The 24664-nt window shown below is 42.1% G+C and overlaps 1 protein-coding gene across 8 annotated transcripts in view; it reads left to right on the forward strand.

The window, feature by feature from the left end:
* Positions 1–24664, forward strand: part of LOC112256392 (mediator of RNA polymerase II transcription subunit 12) — a 100946-nt gene that overhangs the window by 68124 nt on the left and 8158 nt on the right. For all 8 annotated transcript variants that reach the window (XM_042325589.1, XM_042325584.1, XM_042325587.1 and 5 more), the window contains 8 exons: positions 704–864; positions 2836–2997; positions 3271–3382; positions 3606–3695; positions 4940–5049; positions 5224–5359; positions 7874–8023; positions 8463–8828. In XM_042325589.1, the coding sequence (XP_042181523.1) occupies positions 704–864; positions 2836–2997; positions 3271–3382; positions 3606–3695; positions 4940–5049; positions 5224–5359; positions 7874–8023; positions 8463–8828 (1287 nt within the window). The remainder of the gene's footprint in view (positions 1–703; positions 865–2835; positions 2998–3270; positions 3383–3605; positions 3696–4939; positions 5050–5223; positions 5360–7873; positions 8024–8462; positions 8829–24664) is intronic.

The following is a 24664-nucleotide window of genomic DNA, read 5'->3' on the forward strand; positions in this document are numbered from 1 at the left end:
TGCTGCAGACACCTTGGAGAAACGATAGAAAGGGCAGGCTCATTCCCGGCGCATTCACAGCCATATAAGGAGACAATGGGAAACAGAGCTTCAAAAATTCTGCCCATTTCCTGGTTGAAGTTTCATCTTGGTTTCGCCTGTAGCATGAGTTCTGTGGCACTCACAGATAATATCTTTGCAGTTTTGGAAACCTTAGTGTTTTCTTTCCAAAGCTGCCAATTATATGCATAGTCGAGCATCTTTTCGTGACAAAATATTGCGCTTAAAACGGGCACGTTTTTTTATCCATAAATTAAAAGAGCGCCCCCTATATCCAAGAAGTTAACCAGAGCAACTTAAAAGATCAATTAGTGTTAAGTGCCTCGCTCAAGTGCACATCAACATATTTTTCACCTAGTCGGCTCGGGGATTCGACCCAGCGACCTTTCGGTTACCGGCCCAAACCTCATAACCGCTAGGCGGTCTGCCACCCATTGATATTGCAAGGATATTGCTCAAAATATAGATTTTGAATAGATTTTTGTAAAGTTCACAAGTGTGCGTCTGGTTCAATTGAAAACATAGAGATCTAGAATTAAAGTGGCTTATGTCAAAACCCTTCGTAACTGTAAAATGTGCTAGTAATTGCAGCCGTCTTTGTCAAGGATAGATTCCCTGTCATTGAGTGCAAGTGGATGAACTCGTCTTTATTGTCTCCCTGCAGGAGCTGTACTCCCTATTGGAGAACATCGCCAAGGTCACCATAGAGGTGTTCCAGAAGTCAGCGGAGATGAACTCCAACAACCCCTTAGGAAACAGCTCGGCCGGCGCCGGAAGCTCTACCTCCAACAGCAACAACACTAGCAAGATGAAACCAGTGTTGAGGTGTGTGTGTGACGTTTCTAAATTCTCCCTCCCATTTACAAATACAGTTGAAGTCGGAAGTTTACGTACACTTAGGCTGGAGTCATTAAAACTCATTTATCAACCACTCCACAAATTTCTTGTTCACAAATTATAGTTTTTCCAAGTCGGTTAGGACATCTACTTTGTGCATGACACAAGTAATTTTTCCAACAATTGTTTACAGACAGATTATTTCACTTATAAATCACTGTATCACAATTCCAGTGGGTCAGAAGTTTACATACACTAAGTTGATTGTGCATTTAAACCGCCTGGAAAATTCCAGAAAATGATATCATGGCTTTAGAAGATTCTGATAGGCTAATTGACATAATTTGAGTCAATTGGAGGTGTACCTGTGGATGTATATCAAGGCCGACCTTAAAACTCAGTGCCTCTTTGCTTGACATCATGAGAAAATCAAAATAAATCAGCCAAGACCTCAGAAAGAAATTGCAGACAAGTCTGGTTCATCCTTGGGAGCAATTTCCAAATGCCTGAAGCTACCACATTCATCTGTACAAACAATAATACGCAAGTATAAACACCATGGGACCACGCAGCCGTCGTACCGCTCAGGAAGGAGACGTGTTCTGTCTCCTAGAGATGAACGTACTTTGGTGCGAAAGTGCAAATCAATCCCAGAACAGCAGATGCTGGAGGAAACAGGTACAAAAGTATCTATATCCACAGTAAAATGAGTCCTATATCGACATAACCTGAAAGGCCGCTAAGCAAGAAAGAAGCCACTGCTCCAAAACCGCCGTAAAAAAAGCCAGACTACGGTTTGCAACTGCACATATAACAAAGATCGTACTTTTTGGAGAAATGTCCTCTGGTCTGATGAAACAAAAATATAACTGTTTGGCCATTATGACCATCATTATGTTTGGAGGAAAAAGAGGGAGGCCTGCAAGCCGAAGAACACCATCCCAACCATGAAGCACGGGGGTGGCAGCATCATGTTGTGGGGGTGCTTTGCTGCAGGAGGGACCGGTCCACTTCACAAAATAGATGGCATCATGAGGAAGGACAATTTTCTGGATATACTGAAGCAACATTTCAAGACATCAGTCAGAAAGTTAAAGCTTGGTCGCAAATGGGTCTTCCAAATGGACAATGACCCCAAGCATACTTCCAAAGTTGTGGCAAAATGGCTTAAGGACAACAATGTCTAGGTATTGGAGTGGCCATCACAAAGCCCTGACCTCAAACCTATAGAAAATGTGTGGGCAGAACTGAAAAGGTGTGTGCGAGCAAGGAGGCCTGCAAACCTGACTCAGTTACAGCAGCTCTGTCAGGAGGAATGGGCCAAAATTCACCCAACTTTTTGTGGGACGCTTGTGGAAGGCTACCCGAAACGTTTCACCCAAGTTAAACAATTTAAAGTCAATGCTACCAAATACTAATTGAGTGTATGTAAACTTCTGACCCACTGGGAATGTGATGAAAGAAATAAAAGCTGAAATAAATAATTATTTCTACTATTATTCTGACATTTCACATTCTTAAAAAAAAGTGGTGATCCTAATTGACGTAAAACAGGGATTTTTTACTCGGATTAAATGTCAGGATTTGTGAAAAACTGAGTTAAAATGTATTTGGCTAAGGTGTATGTAAACTTCCGACTTCAACTGTATGTAGGAATACAGATAAATCGCATGGTAAAATGGTTATTTGCTAAAATGGTTATTTGCTATATAATTATTTGATAATAGTTTTTCTGTGAGATACATTAAAACTAGAATATATCATAGGTACTACCAATTGTCAAATTTCAATCAGATAATATCCATTGTTTTCACAATCTCTTTTGGTAAAACCATTTGAAATGGCTAAAGCAGTGTTTCCAAACTCCAGTCCCCGAGTATCCCAATCATGCTTTCTCATTGTTGGTGAAATCCAACCTCAGTGTAAAATCTCTTTTATATTTGTTTGTGTACCCCCCAGTTCGTCAGAGCGGACAGGTGTGTGGCTGGTGGCACCACTGATTGCCAAGCTGCCCACCTCAGTCCAGGGCCACGTCCTGAAGGCGGCAGGGGAGGAGCTGGAGAAGGGCCAGCATCTGGGATCCTCCTCACGCAAGGAGAGGGACCGGCAGAAACAGAAAAGGTCAGACAACTCACACCCGAGGAACCCCTTTTTTGTCCTGGTCCCGACAGATATACAGTATAGATCAATAAATACACAGCACAGGACAGACCCCTTCTTTTAGAACAGTTTGTTTTAGTGGGTGTCAAAAACAGGGGCTTTATGAGGTGCTATTTTGGGTTATGTAAATAATGCTTATTTTATCAACACGGTTGTACTCTCATCCAGAAACCATAGTACTCCACTCTATTATGATATTATTTTGCCCCAGCTTTCACATTTGTCTGTCTCCAGCATGTCTCTGCTGAGCCAGCAGCCTTTCCTATCTCTGGTGCTGACCTGTCTAAAAGGCCAGGACGAACAGCGAGAGGGCCTCCTCACCTCCCTCTACAGCCAGGTGCAGCAGGTAAGACCCAACACAGCCTCTCCCCCATCTTCTTATCCCACCACACCCCCTCTATTAGGCCAAAATCCCAACTTGAGATTGTATGGTTTCATTGACATCATTGCACGTTTTACACAAAAGTCAGTGTGTGCATCGCAAGTGAGGATTCTGCCCTTGTGCTCACTGTTGGCCATATCTGCCATCTCATGCTGACTGATGCTATGGCTGCATTTCCATCTTCCAGATTGTAACGAACTGGCGGGAGGACCAGTACCAGGATGACTGCAAGGCCAAGCAGATGATGCACGAGGCACTGAAGCTGCGGCTCAATCTGGTGAGGTTTCTTAGTCACCACTACCATCATAGTCATGTGATTTCGCTGGTATGCCTGAACGTGCTAAATTGTCCAATATCAGATAAGGCCAGACCGACAGAAAGTACCTCTGAAAACAAATCAAACCCAGTTAGTTACTGCTACAGAATACTTATGTTTTGTTCATTAAAAGTACAAAGAGATGTAGAGGTTGAAAATATATTAAGAAAAATACATGCAAATTCTCTGGCGCCTTGACATAAGTTTCATGGACGTTTCTGAATTGCATGCTAATGCCCCGTTTACATCGTGACGTATTTAAATGTTTTATTTTTTATTTTTTTTCACTAGGCAAGTCAGTTGAGAACATATTCTTATTTACAGTGACGGCCTAGGAACAGTGGGTTAACTGCCTTGTTCAGGGGCAGAATGACAGATTTGGACCTTGTCAGCTCTGGGATTTGATCTAGTAACCTTTCGGTTACTGGCCCAACACTAACCACTAGGCTACCTGCCGCTCCTATTTGTATTTCATTACGCCGTACGTCAACTTTATGCAATCTCGTTCCTCTACTGGAAGGAGAGCATAGGATACTATTTCACAATGCAAAACAAGATGGAGGAGAGTCTCTCGTCAGAGATGGCATTTATTTTGAGAGATTGCGAAATATTACCTTTTCATTCAAGACAGGATAAATATAATGTTTCAGGTGATAATAAAACATGTTTTGTTTAGTTACTTTTTCCTCAACTTGTTTCTATAACGTTCTAGCAAGTTAAGCTAGCTTGCACTGTAAAGCAGCTAGATAGCTAAAAGCGAGGCTAGGTGGAAGATACCACTGTAGCTAGCGACCTCCACCTAATAATTATCATGAAAAACACGCCCAATTACCATCACAATAAACTTAAATGGGAGACAAGTCATATAATTGGCTTAAAAGCTTATAGGAATGGGTAATTGTTTATAAGCTGTTAGCTATCCCATGAAGCTATTACAGAAAACCACATTTTCATCTTCCACAGTTTGGTAACTTCCTGTCCTTCAATGGGCTCTGGCTGGACTGAAGACGGTGCAAAGTTTGGAAAATGTAAAAGAATGCAGCGTCCTTCTCGCAAGCCTTCAACCGCAAGAGGGCGTTACGATTCCACTCCGTTGTGGATGTCCCCATTGAAATGCATGACATCCGGCGCAATGTAACGGAGTGCTTATGGGTAATGTGAACGAGGCTTAAAATGAAATTGGATGTCTTGTCTTTGCTCTCCAGGTAGGTGGGATGTTTGACACGGTACAACGCAGCACACAGCAGACCACCGAGTGGGCCGTGCTACTCCTCGACATCATCAGCAGCGGTACAGTGGACATGAAGTCCAACAAGTAAGTCCCAAAACACACCTGCTCACACATTTTTAACTTCATCACTTTACTTGTGTCATTTGTTAAGATTGTAATGTCAACATGTAAAGTACCTGACTAACGTGTGTGATTTCTCTTCTCCCGCACTCTGCCTGTCCGTCTCTCTCTCTCGCTCTCTTCCTTTTTCTCTCTCAGTGAGCTCTTCACTACGGTACTGGACATGCTGAGTGTGCTGATTAATGGCACGCTGGCTGCTGACATGTCCAGCATCTCTCAGGGCAGCATGGAAGAGAACAAGAGGGCTTACATGAACCTGGTAAAGAAGCTTCGGGTAAGATCACACTGGATTTACACTGAGTGTAGAAAACATTAGGAACACCTGATCTTTCCATGACAGGCTGACCTGGTGAATCCATGTGAAAGCTATGATCCCTTATTGATGTCACTTGTTAAATCCACTTCAATCAGTGTAAATTAAGGGGAGGAGACAGGTTAAAGAATGATTTTTAAGCCTTGAGACAACAGTTGAGACATTGGATTGTGTATCTGCGCCATTGAGGGTGAATGGACTAGAGGTCGACCGACTATGATTTTTCAACGCCGATACCGATTATTGGAGGACCGAAAAAAGCCGACACCTATTAATCGGCCGAAAATAAAAATATTAAAATAAAAAAAATAATTTGTAATAATGACAATTACAACAATACTGAATGAACACTTATTTTAATATAATATAATACATCAATAAAATCAATGTAGCCTCAAATAAATAATGAAACATGTTCAATTTGGTTTAAATAATGCAAAAACAAAGTGTTGGAGAAGAAAGTAAAAGTGCAATATGTGCCATGTAAGACAGCTAACGTTTAAGTTCCTTGCTCAGAACATGAGAACATATGAAAGCTGGTGGTTCCTTTTAACATGAGTCTTCAATATTCCCAGGTAAGAAGTTTTAGGTTGTAGTTATTATAGGATAGTCCTATGACTATTTCTCTATTTACCATTTGTATTTCATATACCTTTGACTATTGGATGTTCTTATAGGCACTTTAGTATTGCCAGTGTAACAGTATAGCTTCTGTCCCACTCCTTGCTCCTACCTGGGCTCGAACCAGGAACACATCGACAACAGCCACCCTCGAAGCAGCGTTACCCATGCAGAGCAAGTGGAACAACTACTCCAAGTCTCAGGGCGAGTGACGTTTGAAACGCTATTAGCGTGCACCCTGCTAACTAGCTAGCCATTTCACATCGGTTACACCAGCCTAATCTCGGGAGTTGATAGGCTTGAAGTCATAAACAGCACAATGCTTGAAGCACAGAGAAGAGCTGCTGGCAAAACGCACGAAAGTGCTGTTTGAATGAATGCTTACGAGCCTGCTGGTGCCTACCATCACTCAGTCAGACTGCTCTATCAAATCATAACTTAATTATAACATAATAACACACAGAAATACGAGCCTTAGGTCATTAATATGGTCGAATCCGGAAACTATCATCTCGAAAACAAAACGTTTTTTCTTTCAGTGAAATACGGAACCGTTCTGTATTTTATCTAACGGTTGGCATCCCTAAGTCTAAATATTCCTGTTACATTGCACAACCTTCAATGTTGTCATAATTACGTAAAATTCTGGCAAATTAGTTCGCAACGAGCCAGGCGGCCCAAACTGTTGCATATACCCTGACTCTGCGTGCAATGAATGCAAGAGAAGTGATACAATTTCACCTGGTTAATATTGCCTGCTAACCTGGATTTCTTTTAGCTAAATATGCAGGTTTAAGAATTTATACTTCTGTGTATTGATTTTAAGAATGGCATTGATGTTTATGGTTTTAGGTACACGTTGGAGCAACGACAGTCCTTTTTCTCGAATGCGCTCCGCATCGATTATATGCAACGCAGGACATAGACTAGTAATGTCATCAACCATGTGTAGTTAACTAGTGATTTATGATTGATTGTTTTTTATAAGATAAGTTTAATGCTAGCTAGCAACTTACCTTGGCTTCTTACTGCATTCACGTAACAGGCAGGCTCCTCGTGAGGCAGGTGGTTAGAGCGTTGGACTAGGTAACTGTAAGGTTGCAAGATTTGTATCCCCCGAGCTGACAAGGTAAAAATCTATCGTTCTGCCCCTGAACAAGGCAGTTAACCCACTGTACCTAGGCCGTCATTGAAAATAAGAATGTGTTCTTAACTGACTTGCCTAGTGAAATAAAGGTGTAAAAAAAAAAAATTGGCCAAATCAGCATCCAAAAATACAGATTTCCGATTGTTATGAAAACTTGAAATCAGCCCAAATTCATCGGCCATTCAGATTAATCGGTCGACCTCTAGAATGGACAGGACAAAATATTTAAGTGCCTTTGAACAGGGTATGGTAATAGGTGCCAGGTGCACTGTGTGTCAAAAACTGCAGAGTTGCTGGGTTTTTCACGCTCAACAGTTTCCGGTCTGTATCAGAATGGTCCAACACCCAAAGCACATCCAGCCAACTTGACACAACTGTGGAAAGCATTGGAGTCAACATGGGCATTCGACGCCTTGTGGAGTCCAAGCCCCAAAGAATTGAGGCTGTTCTGAGGGCAAAAGGGGGTTCAACTCAATATTAGGAAGGTGTTCTTAATGTTTTGTACTCTCTGTTTATATGTGGAATATATAACAATTTGTCCGGAAAGGTGTTATGCACGGTGTTCACCACAAGAGGTCCCCACTCACCCAGAATTCAGTCGAGCAACTATCAAACAGACACAAGGAAGCTTCTCAATTCAATACTATTTGTATCTTTATTTCAAGGTGTTTGGCTCGTAACTCTACTGTTGTGGTGTGTATTTGCAGAAAGAGCTGGGTGACCGGCAGTCAGAGAGTCTGGAGAAGGTGCGGCAGCTGCTCCCTCTGCCCAAGCAGACTCGTGATGTCATCACGTGTGAGCCTCAGGGCTCGCTCATCGACACCAAGGGCAACAAGATTGCCGGCTTTGAGAAGGAGGTGAGTACTATGAGCTTTTACCTTTGGAAGACATTGCCAACTCAGTTGTTGAAGGTATTACTGTTTCTCTGTCACTAAGATATTTAATATTTTTAGCCCACATGGTTCTTCATAAACGTGTCTTTCAGCTGTTCACTAGGAATGTCTTCCCTAAATAGCAGACCTGTGTTCAAATACTGTGTTTTATTATACTTGATTGAGCTTGCCTGGCGAAATGGAACCAATGGAATTGTCCCAAATCTGTAAACCACGCCCATATGGTACTCCAGGCTCCTTCAAATGCTCAATGTTTATTAGAGAAAACAAATAGTATTTGAACTCATCTCTACAAAATACTTATGCATTTAGACATCTTAATTTTCGGGATGAATTTGGGGCAACACCAGTCTCCAATAATTGATCTATGTCAATTTAAAAATCACCTCTCCTTTTCCATCAGGGCCTCCAAGTGTCCAACAAGCAGAAGATCTCGCCGTGGGACGTGTTCGAGGGCCTCAAGCACTCTGCCCCTCTCTCTTGGGGCTGGTTCGGGACGGTACGCGTGGACCGTAAGGTGACCAAGTTCGAGGAGCAGCAGCGCTTCCTCCTCTACCACACCCACCTGAAGCCCAAGCCGCGTAGCTACTACCTGGAACCCCTCCCCCTACCACCTGAGGAGGAGGAGCCGCCCACACCCGTGCCCCAGGAGCTCGAGAAGAAGATGGTGGAGGCATTGAAGCCGGAGAAGAGCGTCCCTCTGGTGTCGTCCGATGTGACCAAGAAGAAGCCCAAGAAGAAGAAGACACCATCCACCAGCAAAACTGAGGTGAGGGGGAGACACTGGGACAGGTCCTGTCCAGCAAAACTGAGGTGAGAGACACTGGGACAGGTCCTGTCCAGCAAAACTGAGGTGAGGGAGGACACTGCGACAGGTCTTGTCCAGGAACAACTACTAGCTAGGCCCTGTTAGGGCTGTGGCGGTCATGAAATTTCCACAGCGGGTGATTGTGAAGCAAATAACTGTCAGTCTCACAGTAATTGACCATTAATTAACAAACACATTTAGCATCTCCTAGCTTCCACACTGATGCAGACCTTTGGAACATCTTCGTATTTAAAAAGTTTAATAAATCTATATAATATTTTAGACGGATCTAAAGAAGCATGATTTGAAGAAAATGTATTCTATTTCAGAAGAACAGAATAGCATACTCTCGAGTTGTCCTTATGTTAGGTCCTGATCTGGCTATGCCAAATGACTGTGGGCTACACAAGTTAATTTAGCAGGCAAGATTTGCTTAGAATTCTGTGGCATTATTTTCTATTATTTTACAGTATGAAAAATACAATTGAACAAAGCTGAATAAAATAGAAAGGATATTTTGTCCAAATTATTTGAGTACGCACATGCTGCTGTTCTGTGTTGAGCGGTTAAACAAAGAAATTCTTAATTTAGAGTTATTAATGTAACTTTAGTTATTCTACAAACGTTGGGCTATATGTTTAGATTTTTAATACATTGTAATGCTGTGTGATGCGAATCCAATGATGATTTGAAAAAAGTAGCTTGAAAGGCATGAACTCTGCTTTGTTTTTTGCTCAGCCTGTACACTTCATCAGTATCTCATTCACAATTTGACAAGCACTTGATAATGCCTAGAATTTCACGGTGACATCCCCTGTGTGTGGCGGTAATACACCCTAAAAAAATCCATGCCTTTTGTTGCCGGAGTGCTGCGTTGTGCCCTTCTCCCTGAGTGCTGCTTGCTCCAAAGCACCTCTCACTCACGTGGCTCTCCATCACTTGATTGGATCTTTCTCACAGGCTACAAGAGAAGACAGACACATCAGGGATGCAACTGTGCGCGTTCTTATCCAATTCCAAGGTGCATATTGAAGATATTGGAAGAACTGTCCACATTTAGTTTTTGTCAGCCAACTAGACGAGTAGGCCTAACAAACAACAAAAGCCTAGTGTAAGTGCTGCAATGTGCACACTCTAGTAAGCGCGAATGTTCCTTTATTTATTTGATTTGATTTAACTAGGCAAATCAGTTCTAAGAACAAATTCTTATTTACAATGATGGCCTAAGAACAGTGGGTTAACTGCCTTGTTCAGGGGCAGAATGACATTTTTACCTTGTCGGGGATTCGATTCAGCAACCTTTCGGTTACTGGACCACCTCTCTAACCACTAGGCTACCTGCCGCCCCTTTAACGGGAAAGCATCATTATCAAAAGTGACCGCAAATATGATTATCCATGTAATGATTTTATTATAAAGGTGCATTTTTATTTATTTTTAAATTGGGGAAGATAAAATTAACTTAGGAGCTGCTTTTGTATGCCAGTTTGGCTCTACACCCTTGTAAAGTGGATTAATGTGCTTAATTTTATGAAGTTATTTGGCCACTTTAGTTTTGATATAAACCTTATCAAAACATATAGGCCTATGGGCTTGGCTACATGATGTGTGCGACTATGATTCTTACCCTGTGCATCCTTCACAAGTGATAATATATAATTTGCAAGGCTGATATTGTCACCCATCAGACTTCTTGACTTAATATTGTCTTGTACTAAACAATATACAGTGTCTTCGGAAAGTATTCAGACCCCTTTTTCCACATTTTGTTACGTTGCAGCCTTATTCTATAATGGATTAAATAAGTAAAAATCCTCAGCAATCTACACACAATACCCAATAATGACAAAGCAAGAATGGGTTTTTAGACATTTTTGCAAATTTATAAAAAATAAATAAATAATACCTTATTTACATAAGTATTCAGCCCCTTTGCTATGAGACTCCAAATTGAGCTCAGGTGCATCCTGTTTCCATTGATCTTCCTTGAGCTATTTCTCCAACTTGATTGGAGTCCACCTGTTGGAAACTCAATTGATTCGACATGATTCAGAATAGCACACACCTGTCTATATAAAGTTCCACAATTGACAGTGCATGTCAGTGAGGTCGAAGGAATTGTCCGTAGAGCTCCGAGACAGGAGTGTATTGACGCACAAAGCTGGGGAAGAGTACCAAAACATTTCTTTAGCATTGAAGGTCCCCAAGAACACAGTAGTGACCTCCATCATTCTTAAATGGAAGAAGTTTGAAACCACCAAGACTCTTCCTAGAGCTGGCCGCCCGGCCAAACTGAGCAAACGGGGGAGAAGGACATTGGTCAAGGTGGTGACCGAGAAACCGATGGTCACTTTGACAGAGCTCCAGAGTTCCTCTGTGGAGATGGGAGAACCTTCCAGAAGGAAAGCCATCTCTGCAGCACTCCACCAATCAAGTGGCCAGACAGAAGCCACTACTTAGTAAAAGGCACATGACAGCCCACTTGGAGTTTGCCAAAATGAACGTTTTTAGCCTGAATGCCAAGCATCAAGTCTGGAGGACACCCGGCACCCTCCATTCGGTCAACCGTGGTGGCAGCATCATGCTGTGGGGATGTTTTTCAGACCTAGTTAGGATCAAGGCAAGATGAACGGAGCAAAGTACAGAGATCCTTTTTGAAAACCTGCTCTAGAGAGCACTCAGGACCTCAGACTCTGGCCAAGGTTCACTTTCCAACAGGACAATGACACTAAGCACACAGCCAAGACAACCCAGGAGTGGCTACAGGACAAGTCACTGAATGTCCAGAGCTTGAACTTGAACCCGATCTGCAGAGAAGAATGGGAGAAACTCAGGGGTGCCAAGCTTGTAGCATCATACACAAGAAGAATTGATAACTAATTGCTGACAAAGGTGTTTCAACAAAATACAGAGTAAAGAGTCTGAGTACTTACATTAATGTGATATTTTAGTTTTTTATTTAATACATTTGTAAACATTTCTATACCTGTTTTTGCTTTGTCATTATAGGGTATTGTGTGTAGATTGAGGAGGGAAAATCCATGTAATACATTTTATAATAAGGCTGTAACAAAATGTGGAAAAGTCAATGGGCCTGAAAACTTTCAGAAGGCACTGTATGTGTGAAATGTGTTTTGATTTAAAGTGGTTCCTCCTTTCATATTTGCGTCGTACTGCAGCGCACATTGCGGGCTGCTACACCATTCTGTGGCACGTTATTTAATTGTCAGACCTTTTTTCTGTTATAGTAAGTTAGTGCTAGTTTGACCACCAGGGGGCATCTTTGAGAAGCATTTGATCGTCTTCCATATTGGTGTTACCAGAGAATTTAAAACCTTTTTTGTAATAGCATAGTATACGGGATTGATTTCAAGAAATGTGGCTAAATTCATTTGATTAATATTATGGTTCTGTTAGGATGGAATGGAAAATATCCCGCTGTACAACGTGGCGGTCGGTAGTAGGCTAGTGGCGGTCGGTAGTAGGATTGGAGGATTCTAAATTGTTTGCCTTCATTAGACAACTTTGTTCCAATATTTCTGTAAATCAGTGATATGTATTCCCATAGTAAATTATTATGGATCCATAACTAAATAAACATAAGCATTTTTACAGAGTATTTTTTTATAATTATTTTATTAACGAAAGCATAAAGATGCTTGATGAAGAAATACATAGAGTATATCCTTTTACATTTGGATAAAGCATTTAAAGCATTTTGAAGATATAAGCTGTCTGCATTTGTTCATTAGGTTACTGTGCAGTCTGACAAGTAAACATCGCCTCCAGTACATACTGTAGTAAACATGGGAAAGTGAATAATTCCTTACATAAGGGAGAGCAGGTCATGTCCAGACTTTCTCGGTGACCTCAAGTCCTCCTATGCTTTTAATTCTTTTTCGGGTTGCATCAGTCATGGACAGAAACTTCTGAGACACCGTATTAATGATGAACACCCGGAAATTCACTGGTAAGCCACATTTGCCTCGGGATCCATCTCAGTTTGTATTCTGTGCCCACTCGTGGTATCTCTCTTTGGTTACACATCCTTGGAATAGCAGAACAGCATAACGGTCCAGGCGGCCCTTGCTGTGCCTCCCCACCAATGCCAACTGACTCTTCACTAATGAGGAGTGACTCTCCGCCAATACCGCCTGGCTCTGGACCAATGCATCAGCTCTCACCCGTATGGTCTGCCTTCAATGACTCGATCTCGGTCTTCAAAGTTTGAATCACATCCATGAGCACCTTCATCAGATGAGCAGAATGGTACAGCCCTGAGCCCCCAGAGTAGCCTATAATCGAAACGGTAGATCAATTAAGAATTAAAAGTGACTCCAACGCACACGTGCTCCATACACATTTTAAGAATCTAGCGAAACTAACTGCTTTCTTGGCAACCATGCGTTTTCGGTGATCACGTTGTCCAGCCCTTTGTTCACTGATCTCCACAGATGGTTGTCGGCATAGTTGTAAGCTCTGCAAAAACACAAGGCCATCAAGATGTTTTGGCAAAAGAAATTGGCGATACAACAATGTTTATTTTTTATTTCACCTTTATTTAACCAGGTAGGCTAGTTGAGAACAAGTTCTCATTTGCAACTGCGACCTGGCCAAGATAAAGCATAGTAATTTGACACATACAACAACAGAGTTACACATGGAATAAACAAAACATACAGTCAATAATATAGTAGAGAAATAAGTATATATACAATGTGAGCAAATGAGGTGAGAAGGGAGGTAAAGGCAAAAAAAGGCCATGGTGGCGAGGTAGATACAATATAGCAAGTACAACACTGGAACTGTAGATTTGCTGTGGAAGAATGTGCAAAGTAGAAATATAAATAATGAGGTGCAAAGGAGCTAAATAAATAAATACAGTAGGGCAAGAGGTAGTTGTTTAGGCTAAATTATAGATGGGCTATGTACAGGTGCAGTAATCTGTGAGCTGCTCAGACATCTGGTGCTTAAAGCTAGTGAGGGAGATAAGTGTTTCCAACTTCAGAGATTTTTGCAGTTCGTTCCAGTCATTGGCAGCAGAGAACTGGAAGGAAGGACTACCAAAGGAGGAATTGGCTTTGGGGGTAACCAGTGAGCTATACCTGCTGGAGCTCGTGCTGCTATGGTGACCAGTGAGCTGAGATAAGGCGGGGCTTTACCTAGCAGAGACTTGTAGATAACCTGTAGCCAGTGGGTTTGGCGACGAGTATGAAGCGAGGGCCAACCAACGAGAGCGTACAGGTCGTAATGGTGGGTAGTGTATGGGACTTTGGTGACAAAACGGATGGCACTGTGATAGACTGCATCCAGTTTGTTGAGTAGAGTGTTGGAGGCTATTTTATAGATGTCATCACTGAAGTCGAGCATCGGTAGGATGGTCAGTTTTACGAGGGTATGTTTGGCAGCATGAGTGAAGGATGCTTTGTTGCAATATAGGAAGCCGATTTTAGATTTAATTTTGGATTGGAGATGCTTAATGTGAGTCTGGAAGGAGAGTTTACAGTCTAACCAGACACCTAGGTATTTGCAGTTGTCCACGTAATCTAAGTCAGAGCCGTCCAGAGTAGTGATGCTGGACGGGCGAGCAGGTGCAGGCAGCGATCGGTTGAATAGCATGCATTTAGTTTTACTTGCGTTTAAGAGCAGTTCGAGGCCACGGAAGGAGAGTTGTATGGCATGAAGCTCGTCTGGAGGTTAGTTTACACAGTGTTCTAAGAGTGGCCAGAAGTATACAAAATGGTGTCGTCTGCATAGAGGTGAATCAGAGAATCACCAGCAGCAAGAGCAACATCATTGATGTATACAGAGAAGAGAGTCGACCTGAGGATTGAACCATGTGGCACCCCCATAGAAACTGCCAGAGGTCTGGACAACAGGCCCTCCGATTTGACACACTGAACTTTATCAGAGAAGTAGCTGGTAAACCAGACAAGGCAATCATTTGAGAAACCAAGGCTGTCGAATCGGCCAATAAGAATGTGGTGATTGACAGTCGAAAACCTTGGCCAGGTTGATGAATACGGCTGCTCAGTAATGTCTCTTATCGATGGCGGTTATGATGTCGTTTAGGACCTTGAGCGTGGTGGACCCATGACCAGCTCTGAAACCAGATTGCATAGCTGAGAAGGTACGGTGGGATTCTAAATGGTTGGTAATCTGTTTGTTAACTTGGCTTTCGAAGACCTTAGAAAGACAGGGTAGGATAGATGTAGGTCTGTAGCAGTTTGTGTCTAGAGTGTCACCCCCTTTGAAGAGGGGGATGACCTTGGCAGCTTTCCAATATTTGGGAATCTCAGACGATACGAAAGAGAGGTTGAACAGGCTAGTTCACAATTTCGGCAGATCATTTTAGAAAGAAAGGGTCCAGATTGTCTAGCCCGGCTGATTTGTAGTGGTCCAGATTTTGCAGCTCTTTCAGAACATCAGCTATCTGGTTTTGGGTGAAGGAAAAATGGTGGGGGCTTTGGCGGGTTGCTGTGGAGGGTGCCGGGCAGTTGACCGGGGTAGGGGTAGCCAGTTGAAACGCATGGCCAGCCGTAGAGAAATACTTTTTGAAATTCTCAATTATATTGGATTTATCGGTGGTGACAGTGTTTCCTAGTCTCAGAGCAGTGGGCAGCTGGGAGGAGGTGCTCTTATTCTCCATGGACTTTACAGTGTCTGGAGTGAACCAAGGACTATATCTATTCCTAGTTCTACATTTTTTGAATGGGGCATGCTTATTTAAGATGGTGAGGAAGGCACTTTTTAAAGAATAGCCAGGCATCATCTACTGACGGGATGAGGTCAATGTCATTCCAGGATACCCCGGCCAGGTCGATTAGAAAGGCCTGCTCGCAGAAGTGTTTTAGGGAGCATTTGACAGTGATAAGGGGTGGTCGTTTGGTCGCAGACCCATTACAGATGCAGGCAATGAGGCCGTGATCGCTGAGATCTTGATTGAAAACAGCAGAGGTGTATTTGGAGGGTGAGTTAGTTAGGATGGCATCTATGAGGGTACCCGTGTTTACGGATTTGGAGTTGTACCTGGTAGGTTCATTGATAATTTGTGTGAGATTGAGGGCATCAAGCTTAGATTGTAGGATGGCCGGGGTGTAAAGCATGTCCCAGTTTAGGTCACCTAGTAGCACGAGCTCAGAAGATAGATGGGGGGCAATCAATTCACATATGGTATCGAGGGCACAGCTGGGGGCAGAGGGAGGTCTATAGCAAGTGATGAGAGACTTGTTGCTGGAAAGGTGAGTTTTTAGAAGTAGAAGCTCGAATTGTTTGGGTACAGACTTGGAGCGTAATACAGAACTCTGCAGGCTATCTTTGCAGTAGATTGCAACACCGCTCCCTTTGTCAGTTCTACCTTGGCGGAAAATGTTATAGTTAGCGATGGAGATTTCAGGGTTTTTGGTGGTTTTCCTAAGCCAGGATTCAGACACGGCTAAGACATCCAGGTTGGCAGAGTGTGCTAAAGCAGTGAGTAAAGCAAACTTAGGGAGTAGGCTTCTAATGTTAACATGCATGTTAAAAATCCTGCAATGTGATTTTCTGGAGAAAAAAATTCTCATTTTGTCTGTCACAGTTGAAGTGTACCTATGATGAAAATTACAGGCCTCTCATCTTTTTAAGTGGAAGAACTTATATATATATATATAGAGTCTCTAGAGACGTTTAAACTAGATGATGTCATCGCATATATAGGAGGTGGAACAACATGGTTGGTTAAGGCATATTGAGCAGGGCTAGAGGCTCTACAGTGAATTAAGACAGTGATCACTAACCAGGACAGTAATGGACGAGACATATTGATATTAGAGAGAGGCATGTGTAGCCAAGTGAACATATGGGTCCAGTGAGTGGTTGGGCTGACTGGGGACACAGCGATTCAGACACTTAGCTTGTTAGCATCGGCCTGCTAACAGTTAGTAGGCTGGGGCTAAATCAAATCAAATGTATTTGTCACATACACATGGTTAGCAGATGTTAATGCGAGTGTAGCGAAATGCTTGTGCTTCTAGTTCCGACAATGCAGTAATAACCAACGAGTAATCTAACCTAACAATTCCAAAACTACTACCTTATACACAAGTGTAAAGGGATAAAGAATATGTACAGAACGGCATAGACAAGATGCAGTAGATGGTATCGAGTACAGTATATACATATGAGATGAGTAATGTAGGGTATGTAAACAAAGTGGCATAGTTTAAAGTGGCTAGTGATACATGTATTACATAAAGATGCAGTAGATGATAGAGTACAGTATATACATATGAAATTAATAATGTAGGGTATGTAAACATTATATTAAGTAGCATTGTTTAAAGTGGCTAGGGATATATTTTACATCAATTTCCATCAATTCCCATTATTAAAGTGGCTGGAGTTGAGTCAGTGTGTTGGCAGCAGCCACTCAATGTTAGTGGTGGCTGTTTAACAGTCTGATGGCCTTGAGATAGAAGCTGTTTTTCAGTCTCACGGTCCCAGCTTTGATGCACCTGTACTGACCTCGCCTTCTGGATGATAGCAGGGTGAACAGGCAGTGACTCGGGTGGTTGTTGTCCTTGATGATCTTTATGGCCTTCCTGTGACATCGGGTGGTGTAGGTGTCCTGGAGGGCAGGTGGATAACTTATTTGTATTGCTTTTAATCTTTTTAAATGAATATCTTAACACTTTGTTCTAGCTAGCTATTTATGTAGGTAGCTATCAAGTAAACGCAATTTTCTCCTGAAAGTGATTTAAGGTGGACAGGGTTTGATTAGCAGACTGTTCGTGGACCACAGGGAGAGAGTGCTGACTTTTTAAGTGAGTTTGTTTTGTACTTACGGATTAAAAAATTAAAAACATTCAAAGAATGGAAAAAAAATTACATTTTTGGTCATCAACACATACTTGAATAAATCATCTTTGGAAAACATGTAATGGAAGAACAACTTCACCAGAAACAGTGCATTCTGGGTAGGCATCAATGATTTCTCTATTTGCCCCCGGTGATGCATTGTGCAGACCTCACCACCTTCTGGAGAGCCTTACGGTTGTGGGCGGAGCAGTTGCCGTTTTGGTGACAAGCCGAATTTCTTCAGCCTCCTGAGGTTGAAACAAGCTAGCAGTTAGCAGACCGGGGCTGGCAAGCTAGCAGTTAGCAGATCGGAGCAGGCAAGCTAGCAGTTAGCAGGGGCTAGCAGTTAGCAGACCGGTGCAGGCAAGCTAGCAATTAGCAGACCGGGGCAGGCAAGCTAGCAGTTAGCAGACCGGGTCAGGCAAGCTTGCAGTTAGCATACTGGGGCAGGCAACCTAGCAGTTAGGAGACCATGGGGCGGCAGTGTAGCCTAGTGGTTAGAGCGTTGGACTAGTAACCAAAAGGTTGCAAGATCGAATCCCCGAGCTGGCAATGTACAAATCTGTCGTTCTGCCCCTGAACAAGGCAGTGTTCCTAGGCCGTCATTGAAAATAAAAATGTGTTCTTAACTGACTTGCCTAGTTAAATGAAGGTAAAATAAAACATTGATCATCTCAGCAAGGTTTTACCTGTGGTCGTGGAGATTGGTGGAACTGCGACTAAAATGTAGTTTAAATAAAAATTGGCATTTTAATTGTCTTTTTTCTCATTATTTTATTAATGAAAGCATCAAGATGTTGAAGAAATACTCTACTGCTGTTTTTTGTTAGAGGTGTAACACTTTGGAGTGCTTAAGCATCGAATATATTGCAAGTTGAGGGATTTTCACAACAGTAGCCGGACGATAAAAAATCTATTGTCCTGCTAATAGGAAACATTTGCATGATGGGCTGCACCTACTACAGTGCACTTGTGAAAAAGTGTTCAAAAACCTGTTTTCAAAATGCCTCCAGTTGTCCATCACTACTATAAATAAAACAGAGCATCTTGTTTACATTCTTTATTGTAACCACAATCTCACAAATAATTTGTATCTACCTTTCCAATTACTTTTAGAGTTTAGGATTTACAAATGTGCGCTTTTCATTATTAGTTACATTGTTTTAGTTCGAACGTGCAGACTTTAAAAAAAATTGTTTTATGTAGGATGCTACATTTTTGACCAGTTGCAATTGTAAGTAGACCTAATAAAAAAAAAATACTACTTCTGTTAGGCTGTTAAGCCTCATAGTCTACCACAGCCAGTTAAGTTATTTTATATAGGTTTAGGCTCTGAAGAAATAGACTGCAATTAAGCCTTGTTGTTTGTAAAGTCAAATTAAAATGAAGATTGTTGAAATGAATTGCTCGGCTTGTTTCTCTATCTGTTGGTGTGCGACACTTGCATAACAAGTTAGCTATATTTTTAGCACCAGCCACTATTCACCTCCTATCGATAGTGCTGAGGTTGTCGCCAGTTGTTTTTAAATTGAACCTTTATATAACTAGGCAAGTCAGGTGAGAAAAAAATCTTATTTGCAATCAGCCAAATACATTTAAACTCAGTTTTTCACCGTTCCTGACATTTAATCCTAGTAAAAATTCCCTGTCCTAGGTCAATTAGGATCACACTTTATTTTAAGAATGTGAAATGTCAGAATAATAGTGGAGAGTGATTTATTTCAGCTTTTATTTCTTTCAACACATTCCCAGTGGGTCAGAAGTTTACATACACTCAATTAGTATTTGGTAGCATTGCCTTTAAATTGTTTAACATTGGTCTAATGTTTCAGGTAGCCTTCCACAAGCTTCCCACAATAAGTTGGGTGAATTTTGGCCAATTCCTCCTGACAGAACTGGTGTAACTGAGTCATGTTTGTAGGCCTTCTTGCACATGCTTTTTCAGTTCTGCCCACAAATTTTCTATAGGATTGAGGTCAGGGCTTTGTGATGGCCACTCCAATACCTAGACATTGTTGTCCTTAAGCCATTTTGCCACAACTTTGGAAGTATGTTTGGGGTCATTGTCCATTTGGAAGACCCATTTGCGACCAATCTTTAACTTCCTGACTGATGTTGCTTCAATATATCCACATAATTTTCCTGCCTTATGATGCCATCTATTTTGTGAAGTGGACCAGTCCCTCCTGCAGCAAAGCACCCCCACAACATGATACTGCCACCCTCGTGCTTCACGGTTGGGATGGTGTTCTTCAGCTTGCAGGCCTCCCTCTTTTTCCTCCAACATAATGATGGTCATAATTGCCAAACAATTCTATTTTTGTTTCATCAGACCAGAGGACATTTCTCCAAAAAGTACGATCTTTGTTATATGTACAGTTGCAAACCGTAGTCTGGCTTTTTTATGGCGGTTTTGGAGCAGTGGCTTCTTCTTTGCTGAGCGGCCTTTCAGGTTATATCGATATAGGACTCGTTTTACTGTGGATATAGATACTTTTGTACCCGTTTCCTCCAGCATCTGCTGTTCTGGGGTTGATTTCCTCTTTCACACCAAAGTACATTGATCTCTAGGAGATAAATGCGTCTCCTTCCTGAGCGGTACGACGGCTGCGTGGTCCCATGGTGTTTATACTTGCGTACTATTGTTTATACAGATGAATGTGGATGAACCAGACCTTTTCTGAGGTCTTTACTGATTTCTTTTGATTTTCCCATGATGTCAAGCAAAGAGGCACTGAGTTTGAAGGTCGGCCTTGAAATACATCCACAGGTACACCTCCAATTGACTCAAATTATGTCAATTAGCCTATCAGAAGCTTCTAAAGCCATGATATAATTTTCTGGAATTTTCCAGGCTGTTTAAAGGCACAATCAACTTAGTGTATGTAAACTTCTGACCCACTGGAATTGTGATACAATGAATTATAAGTGAAATAATCTGTCTGTAAACAATTGTTGGAAAAATGTATTGTGTCATGCACAAAGTAGATGTCCTTGCCGACTTGTCAAAACTAGAGTTTAACAAGACATTTGTGGAGTAGTTGCAAAACAAGTTTTAATGACTCCAACCTAAGTGTATGTAAACTTCCAACTTCAACTCTGTGTGTGTGTGTGTGTGTGTGTGTGTGTGTGTGTGTACACTGCTCAAAAAAATAAAGGGAACACTAAAATAACACATCCTAGATCTGAATGAATGAAATATTCTTATTAAATACTTTTTTCTTTACATAGTTGAATGTGCTGACAACAAAATCACACAAAAATGATCAATGGAAATCAAATTTATCAACCCACGGAGGTCTGGATTTGGAGTCACACTCAAATTTAAAGTGGAAAACCACATTACAGGCTGATCCAACTTTGATGTAATGTCCTTAAAACAAGTCAAAATGAGGCTCAGTAGTGTGTGTGGCCTCCACGTGCCTGTATGACCTCCCTACAATGCCTGGGCATGCTCCTGATGAGGTAGCGGATGGTCTCCTGAGGGATCTCCTCCCAGACCTGGACTAAAGCATCTGCCAACTCCTGGACAGTCTGTGGTGCAACGTGGCGTTGGTGGATGGACGAGACATGATGTCCCAGATGTGCTCAATTGGATTCAGGTCTGGGGCAGGCCAGTCCATAGCATCAATATGCCTTCCTCTTGCAAGAACTGCTGACACACTCCAGCCACATGAGGTCTAGCATTGTCTTGCATTAGGAGGAACCCAGGGCCAACTGCACCAGCATATGGTCTCACAAGGGGTCTGAGGATCTCATCTCGGTACCTAATAGCAGTCAGGCTACCTCTGGCGAACACATGGAGGGCTGTGCGGCACCCCAAAGAAATGCCACCCCACACCATGACTGACCCACCGCCAAACCAGTCATGCTGGAGGATGTTGCAGGCAGCAGAACGTTCTCCACGGCGTCTCCAGACTGTCACATCTCTCACATGTGCTCAGTGTGAACCTGCTTTCATCTGTGAACAGCACAGGGCGCCAGTGGTGAATTTGCCAATCTTGGTGTTCCCTGGCAAATGCCAAAAGTCCTGCACAGTGTTGGGCTGTAAGCACAACCCCCAACTGTGGATGTCGATACCACCCTCATGGAGTCTGTTTCTGACCGTTTGAGCAGACACATGCACATTTGTGGCCTGCTGGAGGTCATTTTGCAGGGCTCTGTCAGTGCTCCTCCTTGCACAAAGGCGGAGGTAGCGGTCCTGCTGCTGGGTTGTTGCCCTCCTACGGCCTCCTCCACATCTCCTGATTTACTGGCCTGTCTCCTGTTAGCGCCTCCATGCTCTGGACACTACCCTGACAGACAGAGCAAACCTTCTTGCCACAGCTCGCATTGATGTGCCATCCTGGATGAGCTGCACTACCTGAGCCACTTGTGTGGGTTGTAGACTCCGTCTCATGCTACCACTAGAGTGAAAGCACCGTCAGCATTCAAAAGTGACCAAAACATCAGCCAGGAAGCATAGGAACTGAGAAGTGGTCTGTGGTCACCACCTGCAGAACCACTCTTTTATTGGGGGTGTCTTGCTAATTGCCTATAATTTCCACCTGTTGTCTATTCTATTTGCACAACAGCATGTGAAATTTATTGTCAATCAGTGTTGCTTCCTAAGTGGGCAGTTTGATTTCACAGAAGTGTGATTGACTTGGAGTTACATTGTGTTGTTTAAGTGTTCCCTTTATTTTTTTGAGCAGTGTATACTCAGTAGATGTGGAAAGGTTGACACAAATGATTAGTTGCAAGTTGGAGGGGGTTTCACACCTAGCTTGGCTATTAGACAATTCTTTAGTAAAGGTTGAATAGTCTATTGTTCAGCTAATAGTTCATCCTAGAAATGTTATTAGCAGAATTCACATCCTGCTACCCTTGTGAAAAACGAATACTTTTTCCCCTTTTCCACTTGTTAAAGATTCCAATTGATAGTGTTTATAGCCACAATCGGCCCCAACCCCAATTAATACATTTGGGCACAGTCGATAGCGTGCTGGACTTCGGGCTAGAATGTTGAGGGTATGAAACCTGCTCCCTGCTTGTTTCATTACATTATTACGCCGGTCTCAGTGCAAATAGCCCGGATTGTTACTCCCATGTCGTTCCTCGCCCTCTTCCACACGTCATTCTCCGCCTGAGTGGTTTGCTTGTGGGTGTGCTGGCAGGATATGGCAGCACCTTCGGTTGTGCGTCAAGAATTCAGCATAGCAAGTTTGTATGAAGGTCTGGTTATTCACATGCAAATAATAAAATGCTCTAAACCACTCTGGTGACAAATCAACTTTGCTGCCCTGTTTTCAATCGTCCGCATGGCTGGGAGAACCTCCTCAGATTAATGCAGATAATGGGAGTTAGATATGCGTAGGAAGTGTATTGTACTGTTTTTTTCTGTATATATGAATTACAAATCAGCCTTTTACTTAAATCATGTTTCTAGTCTATTGCATAATTACAAGGTGTAATTGTTGATATCCCAGGAGCAGGAGTGGTAAACACTGTTGAAGTGTATAATTGTAATACATACATGCACACAGACACAGCATCATTCAAAGAATGGGGTTTGATACACCTGGTATTGGATATGACTGATAAAAACTTGCTAAATAGCAATTTTTGTAAATTTAACTTTATGATGAAAAAGTATTCACAATCGTTTCTCTACATTTAACTAAAATATTCCTCTCGATTGTAATTATTTTTTTGACTCGTTATGAAATAATTACTTACATTTGCATCCACCATAATGTTTTTGTCAGCCATTTTTTCCTGAAGAAAGTCACCGGCGATGTGTGGCATAACGTCAAATTCGTCATTGGAACCACTCGATATGATTGGTCATATAATAACCTTGGGGCCAGAACGCTCCCCTGCGTTGGTCTGGAGCGATGAAGCCGTGGCGCTGGGTACCTCAAAGTCCCGCGGCATAAGCGCACAAGTTTTAAAGGAGGAACCACTGTAGAAGGGACCATTATCATGCACCTGTCTTTAAACAGGGGCAGGGGGAAAATACATAATATACCGTACTCATTCAAGGGTTGTTCTTCATTTGGACTATTTTCTACATTGTAGAATAATGGTGAATACATCAAAACTATGAAATAAAATATATTGAATCATGTAGTAACAAAAAAGTGTTAAACAAATATATATTTTAGATTCTTCAAGGTAGCCACCCTTTGCCTTGATGACAGTTTTGCACACTCTTGGCATTCTATCAATCAGCTTCACCTGGAATGCTTTCCAACGTTCCCACATGCTGAGCACTTGTTCTCTGCTTTTCGTTCACTCTGCGGTCCAACTCATTCCAAACCATCTCAATTGGGTTAAGGTCGGGTGATTGTGGAGGCCAGGTCATCTGATCCGGCACACCTTCATTCTCCTTCTTGGTCAAATAGCCCTTACACAGCCTGGTTGTGTGTTGAGTCATTGTCCTGTTGAAAAACCAAAAATCTCATCAGACCAAATGACAGATTGCAGCAGAGGTAACTCTGGGTTTTCCTATCCTGTGGTGGTCCTCATGAGAGCCAGTTTCATCATAGTGCTTGATGGTTTTTGCGACTGCACTTGAAGAAACTTTGAAAGTTCTTGAAATGTTCTGTATTGACTGACCTTCGTGTCTGAACGTAAATGATGGACTGTCGTTTCTCTTTGCTTATTTGAGCTGTTTTCTCCATAATATGGACTTGTTCTTTTACAAAATAGAGCTATCTTCTGTTTACAACCCCTACCTTGTCACAACACAACTGATTGGCTCAAACGCATTAAGGAAAGAAATTCCACAAATTAACTTTTCACAAGACACACACCTGTTAATTGAAATGCATTCCAGGTGACTACCTCATGAAACTAGTTGAGATAATGCCAAGAGTGTGCAAAGCTGTCATCAAGGCAAAGGGTGGCTACTTTAAAGAATCTCAACTATAAAATATATTTTGATTTAACACTTTTTTGGTGACTATATGATTCCTTAT

Source organism: Oncorhynchus tshawytscha, linkage group LG08, assembly GCF_018296145.1.
Source record: "Oncorhynchus tshawytscha isolate Ot180627B linkage group LG08, Otsh_v2.0, whole genome shotgun sequence".
In the NCBI taxonomy this organism is placed as follows: Eukaryota; Metazoa; Chordata; class Actinopteri; order Salmoniformes; family Salmonidae; genus Oncorhynchus; species Oncorhynchus tshawytscha.